Source organism: Paroedura picta, chromosome 5 (assembly GCF_049243985.1).
Source record: "Paroedura picta isolate Pp20150507F chromosome 5, Ppicta_v3.0, whole genome shotgun sequence".
Classification (NCBI taxonomy): Eukaryota; Metazoa; Chordata; class Lepidosauria; order Squamata; family Gekkonidae; genus Paroedura; species Paroedura picta.
This window is the reverse complement of record NC_135373.1, coordinates 58,529,165-58,555,485: the sequence shown is the minus strand read 5'-3', so window position 1 is coordinate 58,555,485 and position 26,321 is coordinate 58,529,165. Positions and strand designations below refer to the sequence as shown.

The 26,321-nt window shown below is 41.3% G+C and overlaps 1 protein-coding gene and 1 long non-coding RNA gene across 4 annotated transcripts in view; one reads left to right on the top strand and one right to left on the bottom strand.

Annotated features, from left to right (window-relative positions):
• LOC143837841 (uncharacterized) overlaps window positions 1-4,624 on the bottom strand; it is an 11,773-nt gene extending 7,149 nt beyond the window's left edge. The window contains exons 1-2 of the long non-coding RNA XR_013231106.1: window positions 4,454-4,624; window positions 2,559-2,616 (exon numbers count right to left, since the gene is read on the bottom strand). This is a non-coding gene — a long non-coding RNA (uncharacterized LOC143837841). The remainder of the gene's footprint in view (window positions 1-2,558; window positions 2,617-4,453) is intronic.
• Window positions 3,818-26,321, top strand: REDIC1 (regulator of DNA class I crossover intermediates 1). Of its 3 annotated transcripts, XM_077338197.1 has the most exons (12): window positions 3,818-3,954; window positions 6,037-6,076; window positions 8,917-9,052; window positions 10,057-10,180; window positions 11,472-11,538; window positions 13,064-13,179; window positions 14,637-15,160; window positions 15,788-15,848; window positions 19,037-19,097; window positions 22,840-22,897; window positions 24,234-24,316; window positions 25,025-26,321. In XM_077338197.1, the coding sequence occupies exons 1-12, from the start codon at window positions 3,932-3,934 to the stop codon at window positions 25,634-25,636; spliced, it is 1,905 nt and encodes a 634-aa protein (XP_077194312.1). In that variant the 5' UTR covers window positions 3,818-3,931; the 3' UTR covers window positions 25,637-26,321. The 3 variants fall into 3 exon arrangements, with proteins under 3 accessions (XP_077194312.1, XP_077194314.1, XP_077194313.1); XM_077338199.1 differs by lacking the exon at window positions 8,917-9,052 and having other exon boundaries at window positions 3,940-3,954; XM_077338198.1 differs by lacking the exons at window positions 3,818-3,954; window positions 8,917-9,052 and adding an exon at window positions 4,014-4,084.

The window sequence follows — 26,321 nt, the reverse complement described above, 5'->3', positions numbered from 1 at the left end:
GAAGGATCCAGGGGGCAGTGAGAAATTTGAGGGCAGTAGGGAAGCAGCAGTCTGACTCTTCCTGCTTTGGCTGTGTTTTCCTAGCGAGAGATGTTCAAAGGTGGCTTGCTATTGCCTGACGCTCGGTAGGGGTGACCCTGGAGTTGCTTGGTGGTTTCTCATCCCAGTGCTGACCGGAACCAACCCTGCTTAGCTTGCTGAGACAACTACAGCTTCGAAAAGTGATCTGGATGGGATCATATTCCTGATGAGCTCCTTTCCCTCCTCAGACTTCCCAGATCTCCAAGAATTTCTTAATCCAGGGTTGGCAGCCTTTCAGCAAAAGCTTCCATCTTTGGTAGGCTGGAAAAGCCTTCTCCTGCTTGCTGCCATGGGATTTCCCATTGTTTCCATTGCTTTCCATTCCCTTTCCCCATCTGTCTTTCTCTCCAATGTGCACCCAAAATGGCTTTTATAAATGACTTTCACAAATATATTAGGTTCCAGACTAAAATATGGCTACTGCACAATTGCCCCAAAAGAAGTGTAGGCTGTATTTTGAATTTGCAGTGGATCTAACAACAGGAAAGAGGTGTGTGTTCATACTCGTGTGGGGGAGGGGCACTAGGGATGTGGCCTGGGAGCCAAGGGAGCGGCAGCACATGGCGAGGTGGCCAAAGAGGATCCCAATAGAGGCTGATGCCTGTGGGTTTCTCCTTGACTTCACTTCCTGGCAGTCCGGCAGGCCTGATGGAGAGGGGAAGCTTGACAGACATGTCGCTTGGACCCCGTGGGCAGGCCTGCTGGTGGGTTCTCCTCTCCAGGGGACTGTGGCCTGCTGGGGAGGAGTGGTTTTGAGGGTCTGCCCCCTCACATTTGGTTTGCCTATGTTCATTTGTATAACAATAAAAGCTGTAGCCTGAATCATGCCAAACAAAATTCAATATGTGTCTGTGTATTCTTTGTGTGTCAGGATGGTTCCACCCCTACCCAGAAGATAACATTACCTTGTAAGTAACATCATAACAAGTCTCTATTAAGGGGAGTGATATATTTTGTCTCCAGGTTGTTGGCAACTCTACTTTGTCATGAAAGCTCATACCATAATAAACATGTTAATATTTAAGGTTCCAGAAGATCTTTAAGTTATTTTTTGCTGCAACAGTGTAAGACACACATCTGTTGTCCTAGAATTAAATTTAGGGGAGCTTTTTCTGAGTGTAAATGCATAGGATCAGGCTGCCAATTAATTATTTTGAAAACAACTCTAATATTACAATTCCATGTTTTGCAATAGTTTCACAATGCCAACATCAAAAAGTACACCAGGCTATTGTTGATTCTCCCCACAAGACAGAGAGATACTTGCTGTATGTGTAAATTTGCCTTTCCTATTCATCCTGCAATAGAATCATAGAATCATAGAGTTGGAAGGGACCTCTAGGGCCATCTAGTCCAACCCCCTGCAGAATGCAAGAAATTCAGAACTGCCTGCCCACCCAATTGCATGTCCAGATGATGCCCCCCCCCAAAAAAAACCAAGAATCTCTGGCCAGTTTGATCTGGAGGAAATTCACATTCTGACCCCAGAGTGGTAATCAGCATTTCCCTGGGCATACAAGAAAGGGCCACAAGAGCCAAACTCAGACACAATCTGCCCACCCACTTACAATCTGCCTAAGTTCAACAGTTTAAGATCAAATTAGCCTATCTGACAAGAGTCAGCTATGTCTATGAAGTCCAGACTGACCACATGATGAGATGGACTTTCTTATACCACTAAATAACCACAACCAACTGTCATATGTGGAAGTAGGCATAACAATTTTCTAAATCCAAGTAGACTGGATAGCAGAATGCCCCGACACCTGGCTCCTCTCGTTTTAGACTACTAAACACTAGAAAGGTAGGAGGATAATTAGGCTGGATTGTCAAAAGTTATTTCCCAGACTGGGTTTTAAAAACAGCAGAAAAGTTTGTGTGTATGTCTTAAAGGCTTGTTAATGTGGTCAAAAGATACAGAATGAAATAGGGTGAATTTATTATGTGCTCTGCTTTATTTATCATTACCACTCGAGCCCCATTTGATGCTCACAGCAGCCATAAAAAATAACCATGAATTTATATATACCATTTTTAAATAAGGGCTCTGGGCTCATCTGCAGATACATCTTAAATGAGACCCCAAGGGTAATGAGAAACATGAGAGGCACAGCGTTGCCAGGGAGAGACAGCAGAGAGATTCTTTACCATATAAGCAGTACAGCTGATTATGAGAGCATGAGAGAAAGTCGGTCATTCAGTAGCCAATATTCAACACCATACATGCACAATCAATTCCTTGCTTAACTGGGAGGAACAGCCTTCTGGTTCCAGATTCACAAATACTAAAGCAGTTAGTAAGTCATACTATGAATATGATGTTGCAATGTAAAGGTATTAAGTAATCTCCATGAAGTGATGTTGAGTGTGCAACCCTGAAGTTAAAAAGTGTTCCTTCTTTTCTAAAAACTGAGTTAAAAATTGTCAGCATCAAGAGACCTGAAAAAAATATACAATGTAGGCTTAATTTCTATTACCTTAGAGGACACTCAGCCCAGTCCCTGGGAACCAGAGAACGTCATAGCCCTTGGCAACCTGGACAAAACAGATGCATTTAGAACTCCAAGGACCAAACTAAAATGACTGAGCCATGAAATAATAACAACAACAACAACAACAAAAACCTGACCCACAAATCCCATCTCTGGGGATTGTTGAGCTGATCATTTTACTCCAATGCTGGAGTAATTCCCCATTTTATTCTTAGTACAAACAACCTGTGAGATAGGTTAGGAACAAACTGGGATTGAATGGAAGTTCAAACCTTGGTTCTCTCAAATAATTTGCCACACTAACAGTACACTATACTATGCTTGCCCTCTTATTTACACACAAGGCTTTGGCTGGCTGTTTAAAACAGCCTGTGTTTTATATGGTTTATACAATGCAATCCTGTGTAGAGTTACATTCTTTTAAACACATTGACAAACCGTTCAGGATTGGGATGTTAATCTGTTACCCATCTGGAATCCCAATTGCTTGGGAGAAAGGCAAGTATATAAAGTAAATACATAAATTAATCTCCGTGTGTCTGGAAAACAGAAAGAGCAACACATCACATGTGAAAGAAATTCACCTCGGGCTAAGAACTCTCTGAGCCTAACAGAACCTACCTTACAGGCTTGTTGTGAGGATTTAAAAATGGCATTGGCGTGGGGGAAAAAGAATTACATTGCATGCTGGGACCGCATTGGAGAGCAAAGCAGGGCGAGGTTGATTTATCCATATATAGCATGTGCTACGGACCTTGCACTTCCAGGGGGTCCACATGGTGCCTTCCCCCCTCATGGGTCAGAGTAGTAGCCTCTCTCCTCCCACCCACTTTTCCTTCTTTAAGGACACTCAGAGTGACACCTCTTTCCACTGTGGGGGGCCCCTTCGCCCCCAGTCTGGCTGCTCCTGCTACAATTATATTCTGCTAGGGCTCAGTGAATCCTTAAACTGGCTCTTGTGGTATTGGCCCCGCAAATCCGTAAACCACACCTGAAGCATGGCATAAATATCTACATAGGAAAAGAAATCTGGCCAGGATGTGTGAACTCATGCAGCCCCTTTGAATCAGTTGCTCGAGACAATTTAATTCTAGCATTGTCTCTGTAATTTGCTTATTTAGCTGTTGAAGCAAATATCTTACACTGAGAAAGAACTTAACAATCAGAGAGTGTCAGGGAAAGACCATAAGAAGTGCTGTAACAGCTCCTAGAGCTCAGCTGGCATTTTCCCTTGGCAACTTTTGCGTTTTGTGGATGGAGAGTTTTCACCTCAGGTTCAGAATCAGACCTTAAGAGTATTCCGTCTGTGAGAGCTGCTCTTTCACTAGCCTGAGTAGGGTATTGCCTGGAGAGGGAATATGAACTGGGTTGGCGGCTCTCGGTGAGTGAAGCAAAAATAGTCACACAGTTGCCAGGACAAAGCCATGGCCGGTGGCAGCAGGAAGGCTGAACCTTCAGCCAAACTCTGCAATAGTAGGATTTAAGACTTGCCAGTTTTCTTCCCCTGTCAGGTCTCCTATCCTTTTAAATTTTAACATTTGATTAAGAAGTAGGAAGGGTGGGATGGCTTTTCTCAGCCAAGCGATAGGGTAAGGTGACCAGATTTTAACACTGGTAAAGCGGGACGCCATTGACTGGGGGGGGGGGGGTTCTTGATTAAAAATTTGGTCTATATGGAGCAACAAAAATTTTCATAGAACACATAGAACGCAAAAATAGTATTGTAATATATATTTTTTAATTTTAAAATAAGTACAATTTGCCACGTGCCCCCATATGTCCCTCCAAAAGTGGGACAATCTGGTCACCTTACAGTAGGGGGTTGTCCATTTTAATGTCTGCCTGAAGGGGGGAGGGATGGGGGAATCAAACCACCATACCTGATTTTGTATAGAAGATGTGGATCTACACATTTGTTACAGAACTTATTTAAGAAATCCTGTAGAATTAAAGAAAATCATTATTTCTGTTTCACAGTTGGAGTTATGAGGGAGAGTGACCTGCTTCAACTGAGGAACTGAACCTATGGCACAAAAAGGAAATAAATCAGTGTCTCCCAATACTCTGTCTGTGGGACCATATTAGCATTTTTAAGGCCTAGTTCTCACTGAGGTGGAAAAACCTAGATCGGGGTACTGACTACTGTGGGGGTTCACATAACTGGGGTGAAAGTTACAGGCCTACTCAAGATTGCCTTCTGAGGTATTTTTCTCTGCCTGTTTTTGTCTTGACTGGAGTTTCATATACCCTCAAAAGCATACTTCTTCCACACACAAAAAGGAGATATTTTTAGGAGTTTTTCTCCTCAGTGTGGCTGCTTCTGGTGCTGGAGCCAGACTGGAAGAAAATGCTTTTGTGATGGAACATGGGGGGGGGGGGGGGAGAGAGAGAGAGAGAGAGAAAGGGAAGCAGGATTCAATGTTGTTATAAAAATTAGACTCTCCCACAAACTCTGTCTTATTTATAAAAGGGGCAAATATGTAGTAGACTGATGTGTAAACTATTATGGAAAGAAATTGATCACTGGCTTAATAACTAAGTCCTGAATATGAAGACATGCTGAGAGATCCTGCACTGGGTTTCCAAGGATTTCCTATCTGGTTGTTTGTACTTCATGGTAGTGTATGTGGAGCACACTACTTTAAGATTCTCTGGAGTCTTAACTATTTCCCCAGTTAGTTTCATGATTTAAATGTCTTTCCTATCCCCCAACTGCTGTGTGTTCTGCTGGAGAAAACATATACATATTTCTTAAGATTTTAAAAAAGCAACATAGAGGGAAATGAGTGCCGCTTACCCTAACCCTGTGAATGATTTAAATTAGAAATATCTCCATACATGGGAGATCCAATCATGAATTCCCAGTGTGAGGATTTGGATATAGTTCTTCCTAGTAAAAAAAGTCAGAACTCTATCTACTGTGCTGCATTAACTGCAGGCTGTCAAAAGCCCCCCCCCCCCCACCCATTTTGAGTTAATTAAGTCTTCAAGGTTCAGGGTTATTTATGTTATGGAATACTGATATCTGAACAATGGTAGAGATGCTGCAATATTATTATTCCAACAGATAGATTTTAGTTCATAGATTTAGTTCATGACTTTCTCATTCCTTTGACCTGTTGTGACAGAAGCGGACAAGAGTTGCCAGAAAACATACATAACAGCCATTTATTTCCTGTAACATTTTAGTGGTATTGTTCCGAGTGAGCAATTCTATACTGGTCAGTTGTTCGAATTGTTTAATTCTTTGGAGTGCAGTACATTTTAGAGTTTATGCACTCAGTGGATTTGTGCAGGATAATCCTAACTAATAACTTGGCATATAATGAATGAGGGTTTAGCATGTAATTTCAAATAGCTTTTCTGGGAAATCATTATTATTCCATATTAAACCACAATCATTTTATTTATATAAATATATTACATTTCCAAAAAAAATATTTTTTCTTTTAAATCTTTCAAGTAAAAGAATAATATTTACCAAGGAGAGAAGAAAGCAGAAGGTATGTAGTACTTATATTGAAACAGAAAGTATAAATATCTACTTACCTACCTATTTGTACCTCACCTATATACTGACACAGCATACAAGGTATTATACCTTATCACTAGTGATGTTTCCAATTTCAAAATCCTGAGAAGACCTCGTCAAATAATTCTGGCCTCCGAGAACTGAGTACACTCAACAACACTCATAACAAAAAAAATTAAGTCAGCTTTTCCAAATAGTTCCAAGGGAACAAATCAAAGCTATCAAGAGTGATTCAAAGGTTATCATAATGGAGCACTCTGGAGATTATTCTGAAAAAAACACATGGTTTTCTAGAGTAGCTGAATGTATGATAGACACACACATGCATTCATAATTATACATCCTTATAATCTATACATTTTTGCCCAAGTTAGATGGAACACAGGTTAATAGTGGAATGCTAAACGAGTTACATGAAGTTGATAGGCTAGGCTAGGCTAGGCTAGGCTACGACAGGTACATTTCTTAATTAGAATAAGTAAAGTAGAATAAGTAAAGAGAGGAAAAAGGTATGTAATATTCAGAAATCTTCATGTTTCTTTTATAATGTTTTCAAGAACAGCCCTTCACTCAAGCAGATAAGTAACAATGTGCTCAGTTGAAGAGCATCTGTTTGGCATGCAGAAGGTCCCAATTTCAATCCAAGGATCAAGAAGTAGGTGATGTGAAAGATCTCTGCCTGAGATCCTGGAGGGCTACTGTCAGTCTGACTAGGCAATACTGACTTTGATGGACCAATAGTTTGACTCAGTATAAGGCAGCTTCATATGTTCAGTATTCCCAATGAGTTAGATCCAAAGATACACTTTGCCATGCATGTTAGAGTATTGGGTTAGGACTGGGGATATCAAGTCACTCAGATTGACCTACCTCACAGGGCTGTTGAGGATAAAATAAAGTTCTATATACACCACCTTCAGCTCCTTACAAGAAGAGCAGATAACAATGCGATAAACAGAACCTAGATGTTAATGCATGTGTAGGGCTCATTATGCATTTGTTGAAGCGCTGTAGAGGCTAACGCCCCCCCCCCCCTTCTTACAGTTCTCTGGATCCAACCCAATGTTTATAGCCCCTACTCAATTCTTGGTGTCATTACTCAACAAGTTGTCCACTTTTACAGAAGCATATTTGCAGAGATACTGTGTCCCTAAAATCTGTTCAATGTTGGCAATACTCCTTTAAGCAACAGCTCTCTTTTAGGTTTGGGGAGTCTATCATATTGTGACTGTAAATTAATTGTGAAAAAAACCATTAGTTCACATTACATAATACCACTTAAGTTAGAATGAATCACTGTTTTTTAATGGATTTATTCAGTATAATGATTAGCTCAATGAAAACATGAGTATGCAGTAGCAGTGAAAAAACAAAATTCAGTGCTAGGGATTATTCAGGAATGGATGGATAATAAAACTGCTTGCCTCACAATGCGCTTATGATGCAACTCTCCAGAATGAGGTAGTTCTGGCCATTTTCTTCCACATGCAGGAAAGGGCAGGAGTTTGGCTTATCCTGTGTGGGTGCAGTGGCTCCCTTCCACAGGGTTAATAAACATGAATCCAAATCTTAGGCAAGTTCTGGATCCATTGGCCTGGCTTCCATCAGGGCCTCAGGGTGTGAGCCAGAGGCTAAGAACTATGCATAAAAAGTCATTGGGCTCAGGCCCCATCCTCTGGTTACACCCAGGTTAAATATGCACAAGCCCAGATGCTAAATAAGCCTCTATAAAATATGGTTCCCAGCTTTTCTCCACATCTAATAATTAGGTTCATTTAAACATGCTAAAACCTGAAATATAAATCAGTTTTTTCCATAGATGTATTTTATTTATTAAAAGTCCTGCTGTCAGGATGCTTCGTTCCATCCAGGGCAATTTGGGTTTAACTGTCCAGCAAGAAAATTTGGAAGGGCTGAACTGAACTTCTCCCTGTGAGAGTTGCCCAGTGTCAAGAGGACAGTTTGATCTGATTGGGGCTCTGATTAGGGCTCCCCGCCCCCTGCCACGCTAGGCCATCTGTTGAGACCATCTGTTCTCTAAGGCCCCCCTCTTCTCACGCCCTTTATTAGGTGTTTTATTGGGGGGATGGGAAACAGACTAATACTGCCGTGTTTATTCTGGTTATATTTGTTGTATGATTTTCTATGTCCTTGTTTTAATGAGGTTTTATTTGGGTTTTAGCATGGACAACTTTTAACCCACCACGAGCTGGTTTCGGGAGTGGCGGGAAATAAATTTAAATAACAGCAACAACTTGAGAGGACAAAGACCCTGGAGTGTCTGGTGGCTGTTGATAGCTTTATGATAAGGCTGATTACCTGGTTGATCCTCCCATGTATTAAGCTATTATTAGTTCTGATTATTGCTGAGACTTCACTGGAACCTCAAGTGGGGAGGCATCCGATGAGTGCCTTTCATGGGATCCTTTTCTGCACAGAGAAGCAGGTGACATGTGAGAAATGCCTTTGACAATAGAAATGCCTTTGGCCAGGTGGAAATTTATTGGCACCCTATCTCTACTACTGCATATGTTTTTCTTGTCCAGGAGGAAATGCAGTGTATTTGGGGGGTTCTAATGTTGTGAGTCTACTCCCTGGATATCAGACTCTCTTCCTGCACAAACTCTTTTTCTGCAAAAAGTTCCAGCTATTTTGAGGCTCTTCCCCTCCTGTCTGCCAATGTAAAATTTCAGTTATAAGCCACCTTGAGCTTTAGGATGGTGTGAAAGATAAATATAAATGATATCCTGAATTACTAGTTTGGAAATCTACACTGATATAACATTTCCCCCAACTCTTTCAATGTAATAGGACTTTTTTGAAAAGGAAAGGCTGAAATCTAAGATGAAGGCATTGGGGGAATCTCCCCTTAAGCGTTCTGCCATCAGTTTAGACCTCCTTAATCTGCATGTTGTTAACCAGATATCCACCAAGAAAAATCATCCTGGTGAGTGTAATGGCAAATTTAATTTTCAAGCTTTGAAAATTAAACAATCATTTCATACAACAAAATGTCACTTAACTTTTAACTGTTCTATACCTCTCTAACCACTCTATCAGATCTGAATTATCAACATGCTCATTCAAATTTTACTTGTTGCAGTTTTCAGAAAAACCTCATTGATAGTATTATGCTAGTGCATCAACAATGACAAAAAGAATAGGAGGCCGGGACTTACCCGGGTCGCCATTTGGCGGGTGGAGGGCGAGCGGGTAAGGAGGCGGCACGGGCGGGCCCAGCTGGAGGCTTCTCTGCGTTGCAGCGCGCGCGGCAGGAGGCAGGGCCAGGAGCGTCTGATATAGGACGCTGCCTGGGTGTCTTTCCCGCCTCTTGCCAAGACGGCGACGAGTTGCCCACCCTCCCTCCCTTGTTATAATTGATTGTTGGTTTTATATATGTTTTCGTCACAGCGGGGTCTGCACTGGATAATGAGCCTGTTTAGTGGGGAGCCGGTGTGTGATCGGTCTCCCCACAAGGGTTGGGACCCCTTTAAAGGGGTGGTAAGTCACGAGCAGGCCTGCCCGGCGGGGTAGGTTAATGCGGCTCGTTATTGACCGGGCGACTCCGGGGGATGCCAAGGAGGTTTGCGCCCTTTGGCTCCCCCATCAGGGTCGCCTCCCATTTAGCAGGGCCACATAAGGAGACCCGTATCCCAGCGGGGATTAGTGATGGGCTCCTTATTGCTGGTTCGTGGGGCAGCAGCCGGCTGGCTGCTTAGGTGGCTCATTGTTCCAGGCAGTGCCAACCCTCCTCAAGGAGGCAGGTTGAAATAAAAAAGCTGTGGCCTATTTAAGCCAAACTAAACAGTGTCGCGTCCTTATTCCGCCAACACTGCCCTCTTACCTGCCAATACTTATTGAGATGTGCGGTTGCATATTCTTGTTGAATAATTAGATTTATTTCTACAGTTCACTGAAACAGCTGCTGACTTTCTGACCATTTTATTACAGACAAAGTTCAAAAGCCAGTTTATGTGGATATTAACCAAGTTCCTGGGAGGTGGCGCAGTATGGAAATCCCCAAAACACCAGAACATAAACCATCAAAATCATTCCTTGGTGACATGCAGAACAGGTACATTATACAGTGATCCTTTGAAACATTTTTTACTTATAATATATAAATATTATATAGAAATGGATATGAAATTTCATCATATGTGTAAGACTATGTGCTAAAATGAAGACTTCTCAATTGCATTTGCAAGTCAAAAAGCCTTCTATGTGCCTTCATCTTTGTTCCATTAGAATGAAGATGTTTCCAGTTTACAATAAGTTTGTAGAATTTTCCTGTGCTTTCTGCAAACAGTAACTAAGGGATATTGCTATTTTTCTGCACTGGAGGCAGAAGGGGGCGGTCAACAAATTAGTTTAAAACCAAATATCCTAATCATCATTCTAGAGAAGTCTAGTGGAATATCATCCTTTACAGGTGGTATATATATGGCCTATAGAAAGTATTGTATCTGTTTAGCTTTAGAAAGGTTGCTGTGTGTCATCAATCATAGAATCATAGAATCATAGAGTTGGAAGGGGCCATACAGGCCATCTAGTCCAACCCCCTGCTCAACGCAGGATTAACCCTAAGCATCCTAAAGCATCCAAGAAAAGTGTGTATCCAACCTTTGCTTGAAGACTGCCAGTGAGGGGGAGCTCACTACCTCCTTAGGCAGCCTATTCCACTGCTGAACTACTCTGACTGTGAAATTTTTTTTCCTGATATCAAATAATACCCTGGCCCCATTCAGTCACATTTTATCACTGTTTGTAGCCTGCCCTTCCATTTCATCATTGTTTTTATCCCAACCATCCACCATGATGTTTACCATGAACAGTACCCATGTTTGTTCTATAGCAGCTCTGGAAAGTATGTTATAGCCTGAGCTCAACTGATCGGCCCAGGGTCACTCAGACCATTTCCATAGTGGCTTAGTGTAATGGTTAGGAATGCAGACTTCTAATCAGGCGAGCCGGGCTTGATTTCCCGCTCCTCCTCCGCATGCAGCCAGATGGGTGACCTTGGGCTCACCACAGCACTGATAAAGCTGTTCTGACTGAGCAGTAATATCAGGGCTCTCCCAGAAATAAATGACCTACGTCACAGAGTGTCTGTTGTGGGAGAGGAAAGGGAAAGGTGATTGTGAGCTGCTTTGACACTCCTGGTAGAGAAAAGCGGCATATAAAAATCAACTCTTCTCCTCTAGAATAGGTCACTATTTGATGTTAAATGCTAGCCTTTCCACAACGTTGGTTGGGATACCAAGCATACCTCTTATCTAGGTCTTCAAAGATGGAAAATCCTGAAATCATTAATAATGTTGAAAACAGAACAATGTATTTGTTTCCCTGTCCCATTTTCTTAATAGGCTACAAAAAGAAGTACTAGAAAACAGAAGAAAATATCTTTTAGAAAAAGAGAATGTATGTTTTGAGGTAAGCTATGTGTAATTATCCTCTTACTAAACCTTCTTAATGACACTCATAATATTTTGCACCCATAGATTAATTCTTGGGGAATTCTCATGACCTTGTATGATAAAACATTAGTTCATGGTAATTTGCAGCTATTATGTATTATTTTCAGCTGCCTTTCCTCAAATTAAAAACCTACAAACATCAATACACATTGAAAACATTGTTTGAGAATAGCATTTATAAACATATCAATCACTATATTGTTAGCACATAATTCCATGAGAGGAAACACTCTTTTGGATTGCAGAGTAAGGGTTGTCCTTAAAAATATTGTTCTCATCTCATTGGGATTACCTGTGGTTTACATAGTTAATCACGTGTCCAGACAGGATATACCTTATTTGTTGTTCTGACTTGTTAAAAAAGATTGGGTGTGTGAAGGGCCATCAAGCCACAGCTAGTTTATGGCAACCCCCTAGTTTGTTCAAGGCAAGAGATGAACAGAGGTGGTTTACCATTGCCTGCCTCTACATATTAACCCTGGATTTCCTTAGTGTTCTCCCACCCAAATTCTACCCACAGCTAAGGTTGCTTAGCTTCTGAGATCTAACAAGAGCAAGCCAGACTAGGCTAAAAAAAACAGGTGTGATGATGTAGTTAATAGAGCATCATGTGAACCAGACTTGTAGGCATATGGCCTTTAAAAAGCATACTTTGTCTGCTCCTAGATTTAACAGGTGTGTTTGGCTCTAGCAGCCACTAAAACAAGGTGATATCACTAGAGCTATACCAAGTTTTGTGTTTTGTCTCTAGATAAGTCCAAGCCCTTGGTCAGCAGTCTGACCACCCTTGTTGCTGGTGATTGTCCCCTTAAGCGTTTGTAAACTTGACAATTCAGCAAGGACTAGGCAGAGTTCCACTGTCCAACTCTGTCATTATGAACTTAAGGACAATTTAAACTATTTAAAATTATCTGTGTTATTTAGTTTGGTCTGGCATTTCTCTATAGCAATGTGGCAGTGTTGGTTTTTATTAAAAATGCATCTGTGCTGTGGCATCTTTATACAGCTTTCGCTGTACTCATATTTGGCTAAGGCCCCTCACCAGGACAGACAGCAGTTCTAGACAATCGGGTGAGGGCACAATCTAGGCCCTCACCAGGCCAGGCCAGAAAGGCTTCTAGGCCCTCACTAAGACAGGCCAGAAAGCCACAGGGAAGCGGCAGGACACTGTGAGTAAAAACGGAGGCTTTCCCCTCGGGCCTAGAAGCACATGGGAAGGGAGCTTTCAAAGTCCATTCTCACGAACAGGCTTTGAATCTAGTTACCATATAAAACCATGACAGGGCAGAGGGAAAATGCGGGAAGGGTCTTCTGTGAGGAGGGCTGCAAACAAGAGATTTATCATCCCGCGTTTGCAAACAGGAAGCCATTCGTGTTTTACCCCTGTGTGTGGTCACAAATTATTCATACTTTCAAAATCCATTTTAAAGATCAAAAAGTATCATTGCTGCATTTATAATGTATTAATATCAATTTCTTAGTCAGCAAACATTGTACCTGAAGAATCATGGCTTTCAAACGCAGCATGCAAGCAAAGAAATATCAGTGACCCAGAAGCTGACAAACCATTGATTCCCTCTTTCCTGCAGTTGAGTAGGTAGGCATGGGTGTTATATCTTGTCCTGGGGCTTGATCTATGCTGGCACAAAGGACTGGGCCCAGCCTGCTCATCATCTGGCACATTCAAGGCCGCATCTTTCGGCTGCACCAGCAGTGGGTCGAGCAGTGCTTCTGGTGGCACAGCCGGTGTGGGCATGAAACTCTGACATCCATGTACTGGACTGGCACATTTGTACTATGAACTACATCCATATAACAACCCATGTTCTTTAAGGCCAGACCTAGAATTTGTACATTATGATTTGTAGTATAGAGATGGTTGTACAATTTAGGCTTATATACATTGGGGTCTGATGAGGTGATTTGATACATATGAGCTGAGTTGGGCAAAATCCTACCCAACTCTCATTTAATGTGTAACCCTGAACTCATCTTTAAGACAGCAGGAGGGAAGGCAAATTGGCTTTTGATTGCTGCAGGAGGAGCAGCTTCCTCATTCACTTGTACCCTCCATCATCAAAGGGCCACTGGGGATAGGCTGCTTGTCTTACTTGTGTCTGCCCAGGGATGAAACTATGACACGCCTCCTTCCCCTGTGCCACACTCAGGAGTCGATTCCTGCCCCCACTGTTTTTTAAGGTGAGTGCCAGGCCACATATGAACTGTAAGTTGGGTTGGGGTTTCCTGAAACCCAATTCTCATTTAGCATCTTATCTATTCAGGCTTTTATTTTGTTGATAGCTTTGCATGCCTCTTCATGCAGAAGTGATTTCTGCTCCTCTTCTACAGCTACTGACTAATTTACTGAAATGGAGCAGCAGTGACATGCAGTGGTTGGACTAGCTCATCACAGTTGCCTGAATAAACAGATATGCTTCTGAATCTTTATAACTACTTCTGAACTTGCCCTTAGAGAGGGACCAGAAATCCATCAAATGGGCAAGAGAGAGACTGTGGGGCAGTTTCTGAAAACTCAGGAGATCTCCCTAATTTTGCAGAAATAGTCCAGAAAGTATGTGGAGGAGGTCTTTTAAAATATATTATTTTTATTATTATTAAGGAAGCTCCAGCAACTGGAGAACTTTTAAAAATGCTGAGATCAGAGACCGTTCAGGATCATGGTCTGCATTGTTTGGTTTCCTAGCAACCAAGGCATTGTGAATGGAAGCAAATAATTATCCAGGGAGAGGGGAAGAGGAATAGGAAAAGTGGCTGGGAGGCTGGGAGAAAAGAAAGTGGTAATGGGTTGGGGTATGGATAAAGTGATGATGGGGAGGAACAAAGTGGCTACAGGTAGGGTATACAAGATGATTACAGTGGGGTTAAATTCCTGAGAGATGATCTCAGTTCTTGAGAGAGTGAGAGAGGAGAGCAGGATATGTAGATGTGAAGAATAATAGCTTTTAAAACTTTCATAAGGATATTGGTAGCATATTGTGAGCATTTCTGATTTTGCTTCGTTTTATGTGGACAACCATTTCTTTTCTCCTCTAGTCCAGGATGTAGTGACGCATTTGGAAAGTCTCCCAAGGTGACTGCAGGCAAAGATTTCAAGAACTGTAAAAGAGAAGAGCCATCGCTTGGTATTATGTGTGAGAAAGAGACATTGAACGGTACCAAAGATACCCAGCCCATTGCTGCATTGTTTGAAGAGGAGAATCATCCATTTCCAGCTGTTTTTTCCTCAGAAATTTATCATTCTTTTTCTAACAAAAATATTATAAGCCAGCCTCTTACAGATTCATGTAATGTAAATCAAACATCGAGCATATATAATCCTCCTTACAATGTGAAAGAAAGGCCTCAGATGGCAAGCTGTGCAAAAAGATCTCCTGCTGAGAGGAACCTTGAAAGTATTTTCACAGTACCGGAGCAGATTTACTTGCAAAACACACAAAGCTTTTGTGTGCTTCCTGAGGAGCCCACTAAGAATCACCTGCAAGAGTACTGGATCCAAGACCGAAATCTTTTAATGTTGCCTGAAGAGCAAAAGGATAGTACTAGCTCTGAGAGTACAGGTAAAAATCTGTGATATAAGAAACTTAACACAATGCAGAAGTCCTTTTGTATTTTCATGCAGGGCAGGGCAAGCTGCTGCTGTGACAAGTGAGCTGGCTTCCTGAGCCACCCACCCACAAGAGCCCCTCCTTATTTTAAGAACTTGGACAAGTGTAGTCATGAGTAGTGCATTACATTTTTATGCTGCTTTATATCCAAGGAGCTCAGGGTAGAATACTCGATTATCTCCTCTCCTTTACTCACAACAAGTCTGTTGAGCTCAGCCTGAGTCCAGAGTCATCCAAACAGCTTTATGTCTGAGGTGAGAATTTGAATCTGGGGCTCCTCAATCCTAATCTAATATCCCAATCACTATTGAACACAAACTCAATTATTAGATTGTGGGTATGCATCTTAATGTAGAGTTCAGTATATACATGCAGCCTCTGTTCATGTGGGTCTTCCCCTTTCACTTTGTTAGAGAGGGACAACATTCCCGTGAATCAAGTCCTGTCAATGAATTTAATAGGAAGGCTATTCTATGAGAAGAATAAGCCCAAGTTTACATACCTAGCATACAAATTTGAATTGGGGTGTTGTTGTTATTATGGAAATATTTGGTTTTGACAGTTGTTCTTTTATTGTAGGGGGATGTATCACCCAAAAGATTAAGGCAACAGCAAATATGCACAATTACTTAAAGCAAAAGTAAGCTCTATTTGTGTTTATTAAACACCAATTCATATATACAAGTATATAGTTGAATCTGTATCTACTAGATGGATTCCAGAACTGAAGATATAAGGTGTTTGGTATACAGAGACAAATAATATACATGTATTTTATTCCTGTACATGTAAGAAAGTTAAAGCTATTACACAGTTACAATAATAAGTAAAAAGCAGACAAAATACTCCCATGCTGGGAAATGAAAGGCTGCATTGTGACATATAGTTATGAACTGAAGCTCAAAAGTGTCATTAGAATGCTTTATTATATCCTGCACTGCTTTTACTATGGACATCTTGGTCACAGTTTGAGTCCAGCATCACCTTTAAGACCAACAAAGTTTAATTCTAGGTTTAAGCCAGGTGCCACTGGACTCAGATCTATTACTCCAGACCACCATGGCTACCACCTGAATCTATGGACATTTTGAATGGATTATTATTTTTCTAATTCCGTCAATATGTTTTTGAAGATAATGACACAATCAGTGAAAGTAAACAACAAATTCTAATGCAGTGAAGTAGTTTATCTGTCCACAAATAATTGCTGAAAGTAAAAAAAGAATGAGCTGTAATAGTATTTAATTAGCAATAGATGCTATGCATTAAAAGTAAAATGAGTATATTTTTCATTTGAGAAGAAGAGGGCATTCTGGGATGGTCGGGTCCTCTCCCGCTAACAGACCCTGGAGGCAGGTTGTAGGCTGATCTTTCCGTTTCCAGCTGGGGAGGGAGAATACACCCCTTTCCCAGTTGCCTGTCTTTCTCCTATGTTATTCTAAGTAGGAAGTTGGCTTTTGGGAATCGTCTCTCCAGGGATCTTTCTCTCCTTAATCTTGTTTTCATGTGTGTTTTAAAAGTTCTCCTATATTCCTCTACCAGCTTTTCTTCTCTCTCTGCTTCTGACGGTGGTCCTTCAGAGGTGGTCCTTCTACTGCCAAGACAAGTTTTGCCCATCCTATAGTGATGCATATGATTTTTTCCTACCTAAATGAAAAACTTTATATTTATCACTGTTGAAATTCATTTTATCCCTTTATCCCAGTTTTCTAGCCTGTCAGGGTTTTGTATTCTGATTCTGACTTCTGGTGTATTTGCTACCTCTCCCAGTTTAGTGTTATCTGCAAATTTAGTAAATACTCCCACTATTCCTTCATCCAAATAATTTATAAATCATGTATATAATTAAACTGGAGTTGAAAAACAAATTTATAATAGAATTCATACATTAAAAAAGGTTAGGAAGGAAAGATTACTGAGGGAATCCAAACGGGAGGAAACCTGTTCACCCATTGGCAGAAGATGGCAAAAGAAGGAGACAGACAAATTTTCCTAGGGAAAAAGTTCAAAGCTTTGGTGCCAGGATGAAGATGGCTTCTTCATGGGTTGCCACCCAGCTAATCTCAGAAGGTGGGGGTGCATGAAGCAGGGATGACTGTAGTCAGGCAGATTCTCAAGGGTTTAGGCAGTCCTTCAGGTATGTTGGTTCCAAACCATATAAGGCTTTGATAGAGCTTTTAAGGTCAACACCAGCACCTTGAATTGTATAGATGGGTCAAGAGTAACATAATATGGATTTTGACCTCAGTCAATATCTTGGCTGGAACAGTCTGCACTAATTGAAAGCAGCCCCATGTAGAGCTTACTGTGGTAATCTAAACTAGCTATATACAGGGCATGTACCAGAATGGCCAGATCTTTTCTGCCCAAGAAAGGTCACAGCTGGGTAACAGTCAAAACTTGTGAAAGGCACTTTTGGCCACAACTTCCACTTGCTTAACAAGAAGTTAGTTTAGATCCAAGAACACCTTCAAGATGAAGAAACTGTTCCTTCAAGGGGAGTGTAATCCCACTCAGAACAGGTAACACTTTAAATCCAAAGTCACACCTTCCACTCACTAGTAATACTTCCATCTTGTTAGGATTAGGCTTCAGTTTATTAGCCTGCATCTATGGCAAAGGTGCTTCCAGGCACTGGTTCAGGGTTGAGAGATGGACACAAGCTGAACCACGAAAAAAAATCATCACTAATTTTGCTGTTTGCAGTTAACAATCCGAAGTTTGTGATAGATCTACTGCCCTGAACTTCCATGAACTTTTTAAAGCAGTTCATGGCAGTTCGTGAATGGACCAGTCCCTTCAAACCCCTGCTTTCTGTTCCCTGCAAAAACTACAAATACAGTTCAGTTGTTCTGGTTTGTGCAGTTCCTTTACAGTTTAAACAGCTAATTGAGGAGAGCAGCTAGTACTGCACAAAACATCCTGAAACCGCTGAGTAGCAGGGGGGTGCCCCCCTATTACGCAGTGGTTTTTTGAGTTGTCTTATATAGTCCCTTTAAGCTTTAAAGGGACTGCAAAAGACAGCCTGAAACAGCTGAGCAGGAGCAAGCTGCTCCCTCTTTCTTAGTTGCTCTACTGTGGGGCCAGAAACCACAAACTGGTTTGGTTCACAAACAAACCAGGTTCAGTTCAAACCATGAATTTAATCACATTTTCTTGGTTTGTGCCCATCCTTATCAGGGCTTCTACAGCCTGTAAGTGTGGAAATATGAAATACAGCTGAGTGTATTGGTGACAGCCCATCCCAAATCTCTGGATGACCTCATTCAGTAGCTGCCTGTATGTTACAAAGCATAGGTGACAAGCTGGAGTCTTGTGGAACCACATAGGTCAAAGGCCAAGGGGCTGAGTAGCAGTTCTCAAGAACCACTTTCTGAAACCTACTGTCCAGGAAGAACCAGAATCACTGCAGAAAAGGGCCTCCCAATGCTATTCCAAACAGGTGGTCCCAGAAGGATACCATGATCAATAGTACTGAAAGCTTTTGAGAGGTCCAGGGTCACACTCCGTCGGTCTGTCTATTGGTGCAAGTTATTCAGTATTACGGTGGCATGTAGAAAGGATGCTTTAAAGTCAGAGTCACTCATACTAGATATCCAAGATTTCAAAAGAGATCAAAAATTCAGTGACCTCTATGATATATCTGCTAATTAGAGTCAACATTGGGGTTAAATAGTTTGTAGCTACCATATAGTACACCAATATCAGTATTATAGCAACAGAGTCACTATTATTATTAATATTAATTCATTAATTAATTAAACTTCAGTTTGGGGATCAGAGGCTGAAATGTCAGTGGAAGTTACCTTTTTGCTCTATATTTTACAGCCCAGAGGGTATCCTGGCAGAACCCAATCTGAATCATTTGCATATCTTTGGACTCGGAAAGGTATTCATTCATTCATTCATTCATTCATTCATTCATTCATTCATTTATTTATTTGTTTGTTTGTTTTGTATAAATTGAAGCAGATATAAGTCAATTTGTCATATTTTCAGTATTGCCTATATGTGCTATTATTTTGTACTGAAAATTGAATGAAATGAGCACACAAAGGATCCACTAACAGAGAGTTTATGGGCAAGAGGAAAGTATTCAATGTGTGGCTGCCAACTGCCTGGAGCAAAAAAATGCCATGTACTAAAAACACTTCTCTTTAAAAACAGTAACATTTAGTTTGGCCCTTGTGTTTATGGGAAGTGCCATCGAATTGCAGCTGACTTATGGTGACCCCAACAAGGCAAGTGAGAAGCAGAGGTGGTTTCCCATTGCCTTCCTCTTCCAAGGCCTCCTTGGTGCCTCCCGGTTTAGCTTCTGAAATTGCATTGTATTGGGCTATCCCATGCTACCTTCCCTCTCAGTTTGGGCCATAGATACATCACAATATGACCAACATTTCAGAAAAACCTTTGAAATATTCCCTACTTATCCATGAAGTATCTAGAGTGAAATCTTATTGACCGATTATACACGGGGCTAGAAATCCGGGATAGCAGCAGCAGGGCAGCCCCGATTATGCCCCCTGCTGTCGCCATCCCAGCCCTGGCCCGGGACAGCACCCCAGAAGACACACAACAAGGGAATGCGGAATCTTCCGTGTTCCCTGCGATGCAGCGGGTGCCAGCCAGGTGGCAGCAGGGGCTGGGTCGGGCCAGCCCCGTGCATAAGAGAAAGAGCTGGGCCTTTTGGCCCAGCCCTTCCCTCAACCTACAGTGTCCCTGGAGGGACACTGGACTCCCCTGTCGGCTCAGCGGAAATGACTGGGGAGTCCTCCCCCCAACCCTACCTTGGTTAGAGAGTGGCATGCCACTTCCCACCATTGTGCAGTGGGGGCCCCCATTCCCTCCATTCCCCCCTAACCTCCTCGCTATTGCTGCCTCCAGGCAGCGAGTTGGGCTTTCCAGTCACGGTGTTGTGCACATGCGTGTGTGTGCACCTGCACTACGCTAGGGCAGCCCGCATACTCCAGGGGATTCCTCCTGTGTGAGTACACCGGAAGTGCCAGGGCATCCTGCCCCGGCGCAATGCCCAACAGCAGCCCAGTGTGGCTGTGCATAACGGGTCTTTGTCCCTTCTCTTTCCCCAGTTCTCGCTACCTAACACTGTTTTAGGTGATAGCTTCATTTGAATTTTTTAAATAGCCAGCGCATTGACACAGATTGACTTTGGAACATAGAACATGGGTTTTCTTTCAAAAATGGCATGTCTTTGTCAGTGTCTTCTCCTCAGCTCGCAACATTTAGTTATGGGGAGGGGGAAGGATAACAGGATATCACTGTTGTGCATTCACAACTCCCTGCTATGGGATGAGGAAATGTAGTGTGGTGAGAAATCCTAAGAAAACTCAATATGGGTCTACAGTTTTTAGCAGCACACTTGCCTTTTGGTGACACATATAGTCCTGCCTATAGAGAACCAGGTTGAAAGATCTCAGTGCGAGCAGAAGGTTGACATATTCTTGGTCACAGCATCAGCCGTTTATGCTTGTGTGGCACTTGCATTTCCTTAGTACTCGAGAAATTCTTTGTAAGGCCCTGCTCAATATGGCAAATGGTGGGATGGGTATGAAGCATCAGGCTTCTTGCCTAAGGTCTCTAGGATGTTACCAGCCATGAGGTAGCTTCAGATAACAATATGGGGTTACTGGAAGGGTTTGTATAGTGGATAATTGCAGCCAGAAGGCTCTGTGTACTTTATCAGTTGCACAGCAATGCCACAGCTATTCTATTGATCAGCAAAATAAGCTTTCATTAAACAAATCCCATTCCCTGGTGTCTATCAATAAATAGACCAGGACTGACCTTGTGTTGGAGGAGAAAAAATATCTTTTCTATTATGGGAAGTGGATCCATATGGTACCAGATCACTGGCATTCTATCTCTTGGCAACTCAATATAAAATTAAAATTAATAAACTTTTGTAATTCCCCATGTGATAAAATATAATGACAAGACTTGAAGCCAAAGAGCATTATAAAGGGAGGGAAAGGAACTAGATATATTTCTATGTGTGTTTGCTGTAAACTGCTCCAAGCTTGCTTGCAAAGAAGGGTGGCATATAAGATGAATAATAAATATCCATCACACCATAGAAATGTGGATTTACATAGCTGAAGAATTCAGCAAAAAAAGCCCATAAGTTTCATGGCTCAGAAGATGGGCTTAGAAGGGAGTGAATTATATCAATGATATTCAGAAGATGAGGCAGTGTGGGATTTCCTGTGTTTTGTGTAGCCCTTTGCTTGTTCCTTTTTGATCACTGAAGAAATAATCTAGCAGAAACAAAATTCCAGCAGTATTCAACATTTATTAACCATGCAAATATATGCTTGATTAGTATAATTTTGCAACACACACAACTCCCCTTTCCTTGGCTGATGATGTGGGTTACCACCTTGGAGTGGAATTTTGATGCTCTCTGCATAGAGCAGATCTGATCCTTTTTATCTGCAACCTCTAACAGACAGAAATCTTGTCCTTTCACTTATCATTTCCACTCTCAACCTCAAGATGATAAAAAACATAAAAGGTTCTGTGCAAAGTGATTTCTGCCAGAGCACAGCTAGCCTGCTAGAGTGAAGTAAATATGGAAATGTCACAGAAGGTAAGAAAGCTGGCAGCTGACTTGTTTTGAAATGGGTGAATCAGCTGTTGGGGGGAGTTAATTATGAAGGGGGAAACTATTACTAGCTCAGAGATGACTGGCTAATTGCCACCCATCAGTGGGCAAATTCCCAAGGATTTATGCCAGATATGAAGCTTGTGCTGATGAGGAGGAACAGGGCACTCAGCTCAATATTAGCTTTCATAAAGTGTTTTATCTCATTTGAGCCAAGAGCCAGTTTTTGACCTACTTGAGAGCTCCTCTTCACAATGAACACTGTATTTTATGTCTCTCTCACAAAGGAGAAGATGAGAAGATCAGATGTTCTTTATTCACCAGTGTTCCAACTTGCTTTCCTTCCCCTTCTACTAGTTTGCTTTAGTGTTATGAATTTGAGTGCCAGATAACACATAACAGGAAGAAGGCAAGGCATTGCAGGAATGGAGACAGGGGAAGAGAAGCTAGAAAAGAGTAGGATAATGGGTAGATGATTCTGGCAGGAGATGAAAGGTTATCTTGTCTGGGTAAGGCCAGGACAGGGAACATCTCAGACTGCTGGAGAGTGAGGAGAAGATTCACAGGCCATTGCCAGCAACCTGAAGCTGGAACAAAGTTCTGTAATTTCACAGCAGAGTACAGCATCATATGGGTACTCAAACCCCGATTAGGCCTTATTTTTTTTCCTCTCAGTAAGCCATAAATGTGCAAAGGACTGTGTGTTTTTGGTCTTCATACCAGGTGTGGCTCTTTAGAGGCTCTCTCTAAAATATACCAACAGTGGAGTTCAAGCCAAACAACTTGTAGCTTTAGGTGAGGAGATCCTTGAAAGACCAAGCTCCAGTAGTCTCTTTTTGCCATAAGACATACAGTGTTGGAAAGCAGAGGTCATTTTCACAAGTGAGCCAACTATCCTCATGTTTTTAACCATGGTAGATAGATAAGCCGTGACTTCTTTGGGATAACTGAAATCAATACAAAAACAGTATTATATGTGAATCTGTAGTAATGTCTTTATTTTCTCCAAAAGACCGATGAGGAAGTGTGCACTAATCATAGCCAGAGTTCAAAGCCTTCAAGAGAAAATGGTCAGTAATTGCTTTCATGGTGTCTTAATTGTCCTTTCAGTGCATAAAATAAAAATTGACATTTGAGTCAAGAAGAACAAACCTTTTTTTTGCTTTGTGATTTACCCAACAGAATAAAGAGGAAACATTTAGTTGTAAGGTATCTTAATGGCCCCTTCTAGGAAGCACATTTTAATGATGTTTGTCCCAGTCCTCAAACATCAGCTCTTTAAAGTGGTTCCCAGCATCAAAAAGAAATGTCAGTTCCTTCTTACCCTGATCTATTCCCCACATCTGCATTCCACCTCTGGGCAATGATTTTGTAACCCATCCATTCTAATGTTTTGTAACCAAAGGAAGGATCTCTATTGTTCTATTTTTTTTAACTTTTACTACTTAACTATATGAATTCCATAATTAAACTGTGTTCTGTTGTACAAAAGAAAACTGCTCAATCCCCATCCTCCCTTGTTTTCAGTGAAGCTTCTCAAACCAAAGAATTTTCACATTGTTGTAATCAGTATTTACTAGGTTTACTAGGATATCACAGCTAGCTAATTTGTAAATACAACATCACCATAATGTTTCTAGTGGCAACATATTGAATCATTGTTTCAAAAATGTTGCAACAACTAAATCATGTACATTGAACAAGTGGAGGCCTGTATATACTTTAGGATACCGGTTTACTGTACTGTTCACTAAGGAAGCTATACATTTCTTGGTGGGTGGGTTCAAGAGGTGAACCCACTGTGCTTGACTGTGGCAACTGCTTGCAAGCTAAATGTCTGGCCTCCCCACCACTCTGTAGGCAGCCTCAGGGAGCTGTTGAGAGATATGCCCTGTAGAGCAACAGAGGCTGCGGCGGAGGTGAGTGGAAGGAGCATGTGGAAGGTCTGTCCAACAAAGGAAGTCATGGTGCACAGTCAGCCAAACAGCCCAAACAATCAGTCCCCTGCTTATGACTATGAGCTGAACAGCCCAAAGTCTGACATGAATGCTTGCCAAGTTACGACTATATCTTGTGTTCAGTTTATTAGATAGAACCTGAAACTCCTGGTGTGTGTGTGTGTGAGAGAGAGAGAGATGGTGTCTTGTGCAGAAAATATCACAGAGGAAAGCAGGGGAGCTGCACTCCTTCCTGCATGCCAGACATGCTTTACTGTAGAAGTTGGAACTGGATCAACACTAGACTTGATAGTTGTGTAGGTCAGTGGGATATCCATCTAATGAATCCCATTCTGACTTCGAACGAGAACAGTCTAACACAAAAGAGCATGCACAGAGGGTTAGTGTTATTTCTCACAGATTTTTGGTGCTTGGAGTTCCTCTGTACAAGTTGACTTTTTTCCTCCAGATGATGAATCTCAGCTGAGCAGCTGGTCCCCCAGTTATTTTCCGGAGCAAACAGAGAGATGTATTAGTTTGACGTTTGATGAGGTAAAACCAAGGCAAACATTGCCTTACTTTGAATTTATTGTACAACTTCAGCATCAAACTCCTGAGTATAACAGCCCTTGAAAGATTTCATTGGCTGAGTAATTTTCTACTTCATGCAATATCTTATTGTACAGAAGGATTCTTCCATAGTGCTAGAACTTGGTGGCAGTCATGGATGGACAATAGGTGAGGACAGGGTGGGGGGACAGGAAATTCTTCTCAATGAGTAATTAAATAGTGGAATCTACTCCACTAGAAGTAGCAATGGCCATGATCATAAATGGCTTTAAAAGGAGGTAAGAAAAATATATGGAGGATCAGTCCATCAGTGGCTACTAGCCATGGGATTATTGGCCTACCAGCACAACTGGGGAACAGTTCTCTGTGGGGAACACGATGCAGGACTAAAAGGGAAAATGATCAGATCCAGTAGGGCTCTTGTTTTCATGAATCCCTACATATTAATGTTAAAATATCATAAATGTATCTAGTTCATTGCATTGAATCATGATAATACTGAATACTGAATCATGATAATACTGTTATTGACCAACTTTGTACATTCATGTGATTCTGCTCTGTTGTACAAGTATGTTATGATACCAGCGCGGGGGTTGAATTTTCCAAGGCTATATGACTATGTGAAATTAACAATAGTAGTGATTCATTCATAGAGAAAGGAACATTAACAGCAATCTATTTTGGCAGTCTGCTGAGGAAGATCAAGAAGGAAATGCGTCAACCTGTTATGAAAACTATATTCCAAGAAATAATGGAAACCCGCTTGCAATTTTAGGAAGCCAAAGGTCACAGTGCAACGTCCACTCAATGGACACGCCCTTCATTCTTTGTAACTCTGTAAGTTGGGACAAAGCCAACATTCATCCCCAGGTAAAACCAACGATTGATCTAAGAAAAGATGATATAGTTCTTCCTCTGCAAATCATATCACATGGAACATTTAAAAACAAGCATGTGAATTCTAAGGCAAGGCATAATGCTTGGTCCCAAACAGAGAAATGTGCTTGGGAAACAGAGAAAACTGATGCAGCCGTACAATGTGATTTAATACAAGACTGCAGCTGCAAAAAAGAGATGTCCTCTGTCCATAGTGCTGAAATTGTCACTTCAACTAGCAAGATGGAAACCACTGGAGGGCAGAGCATTCCAGCAGATAGAGCTGCATTTCAGCCTTCAAGCACCAGCAGTGCAGAATTAGTTAAAGGCTTGCCTTCTGAAAGAGGAGACTACAGAAGCCATAGCAAAATAAGAGTAGGTATACTGAATTACATCAATATATTGGAAGTCCAGGAAACATGACTAAGTATAATTGAGTCATACTACATACTTATTTCCAGTACAGCAAAGATGGGAGTTTTGACTGATAGGTTTACCACATTCTTCAGCCATAGTCCATCACACAACTAGGCATACACAATCCACTGCAGAGTTAAAGTTGATAAAAGCCCCACGTTTTCAGTACAGCTGTTGATGAATGGTGACCATACCAGTGAACTTAATTATATAATGTGTTGGATAGTTATTTATAACTGCTTCAATCCTTTCTTTTGAATTATACATGTAACACCGATGAGAAAATATTCTTGTAAAAGAAACAAGAAGTCAAACAGAAAGAAACTGTCAAGAATTATTTATCCCTGTCAATGCATACAATATTGTTTCTCGGTATTTATATCAAAACTACTGACCACAAATATTAATTTAACATTACTCAATAAAGAAGTGACTGGTATTAAAAATACAGCCTGCATAACTAAGTTCCAATATTTATTTCATCTTGCTTGAATTATTTTAAACTTTGGTTTGATGGTTGTTATCGTTTGGGGTGTGAACTCCAATTAAAGAATTTCAGCCGCATTTTGTAAAATATAAATAGATCCATTGCCTTGTGACTTTTATGTTTTATAGATATTCGGATCAGATTGATACGCTTGAGGTTTACTTTCATTGTATTCGGATCAGATTGATACGCTTGAGGTTTACT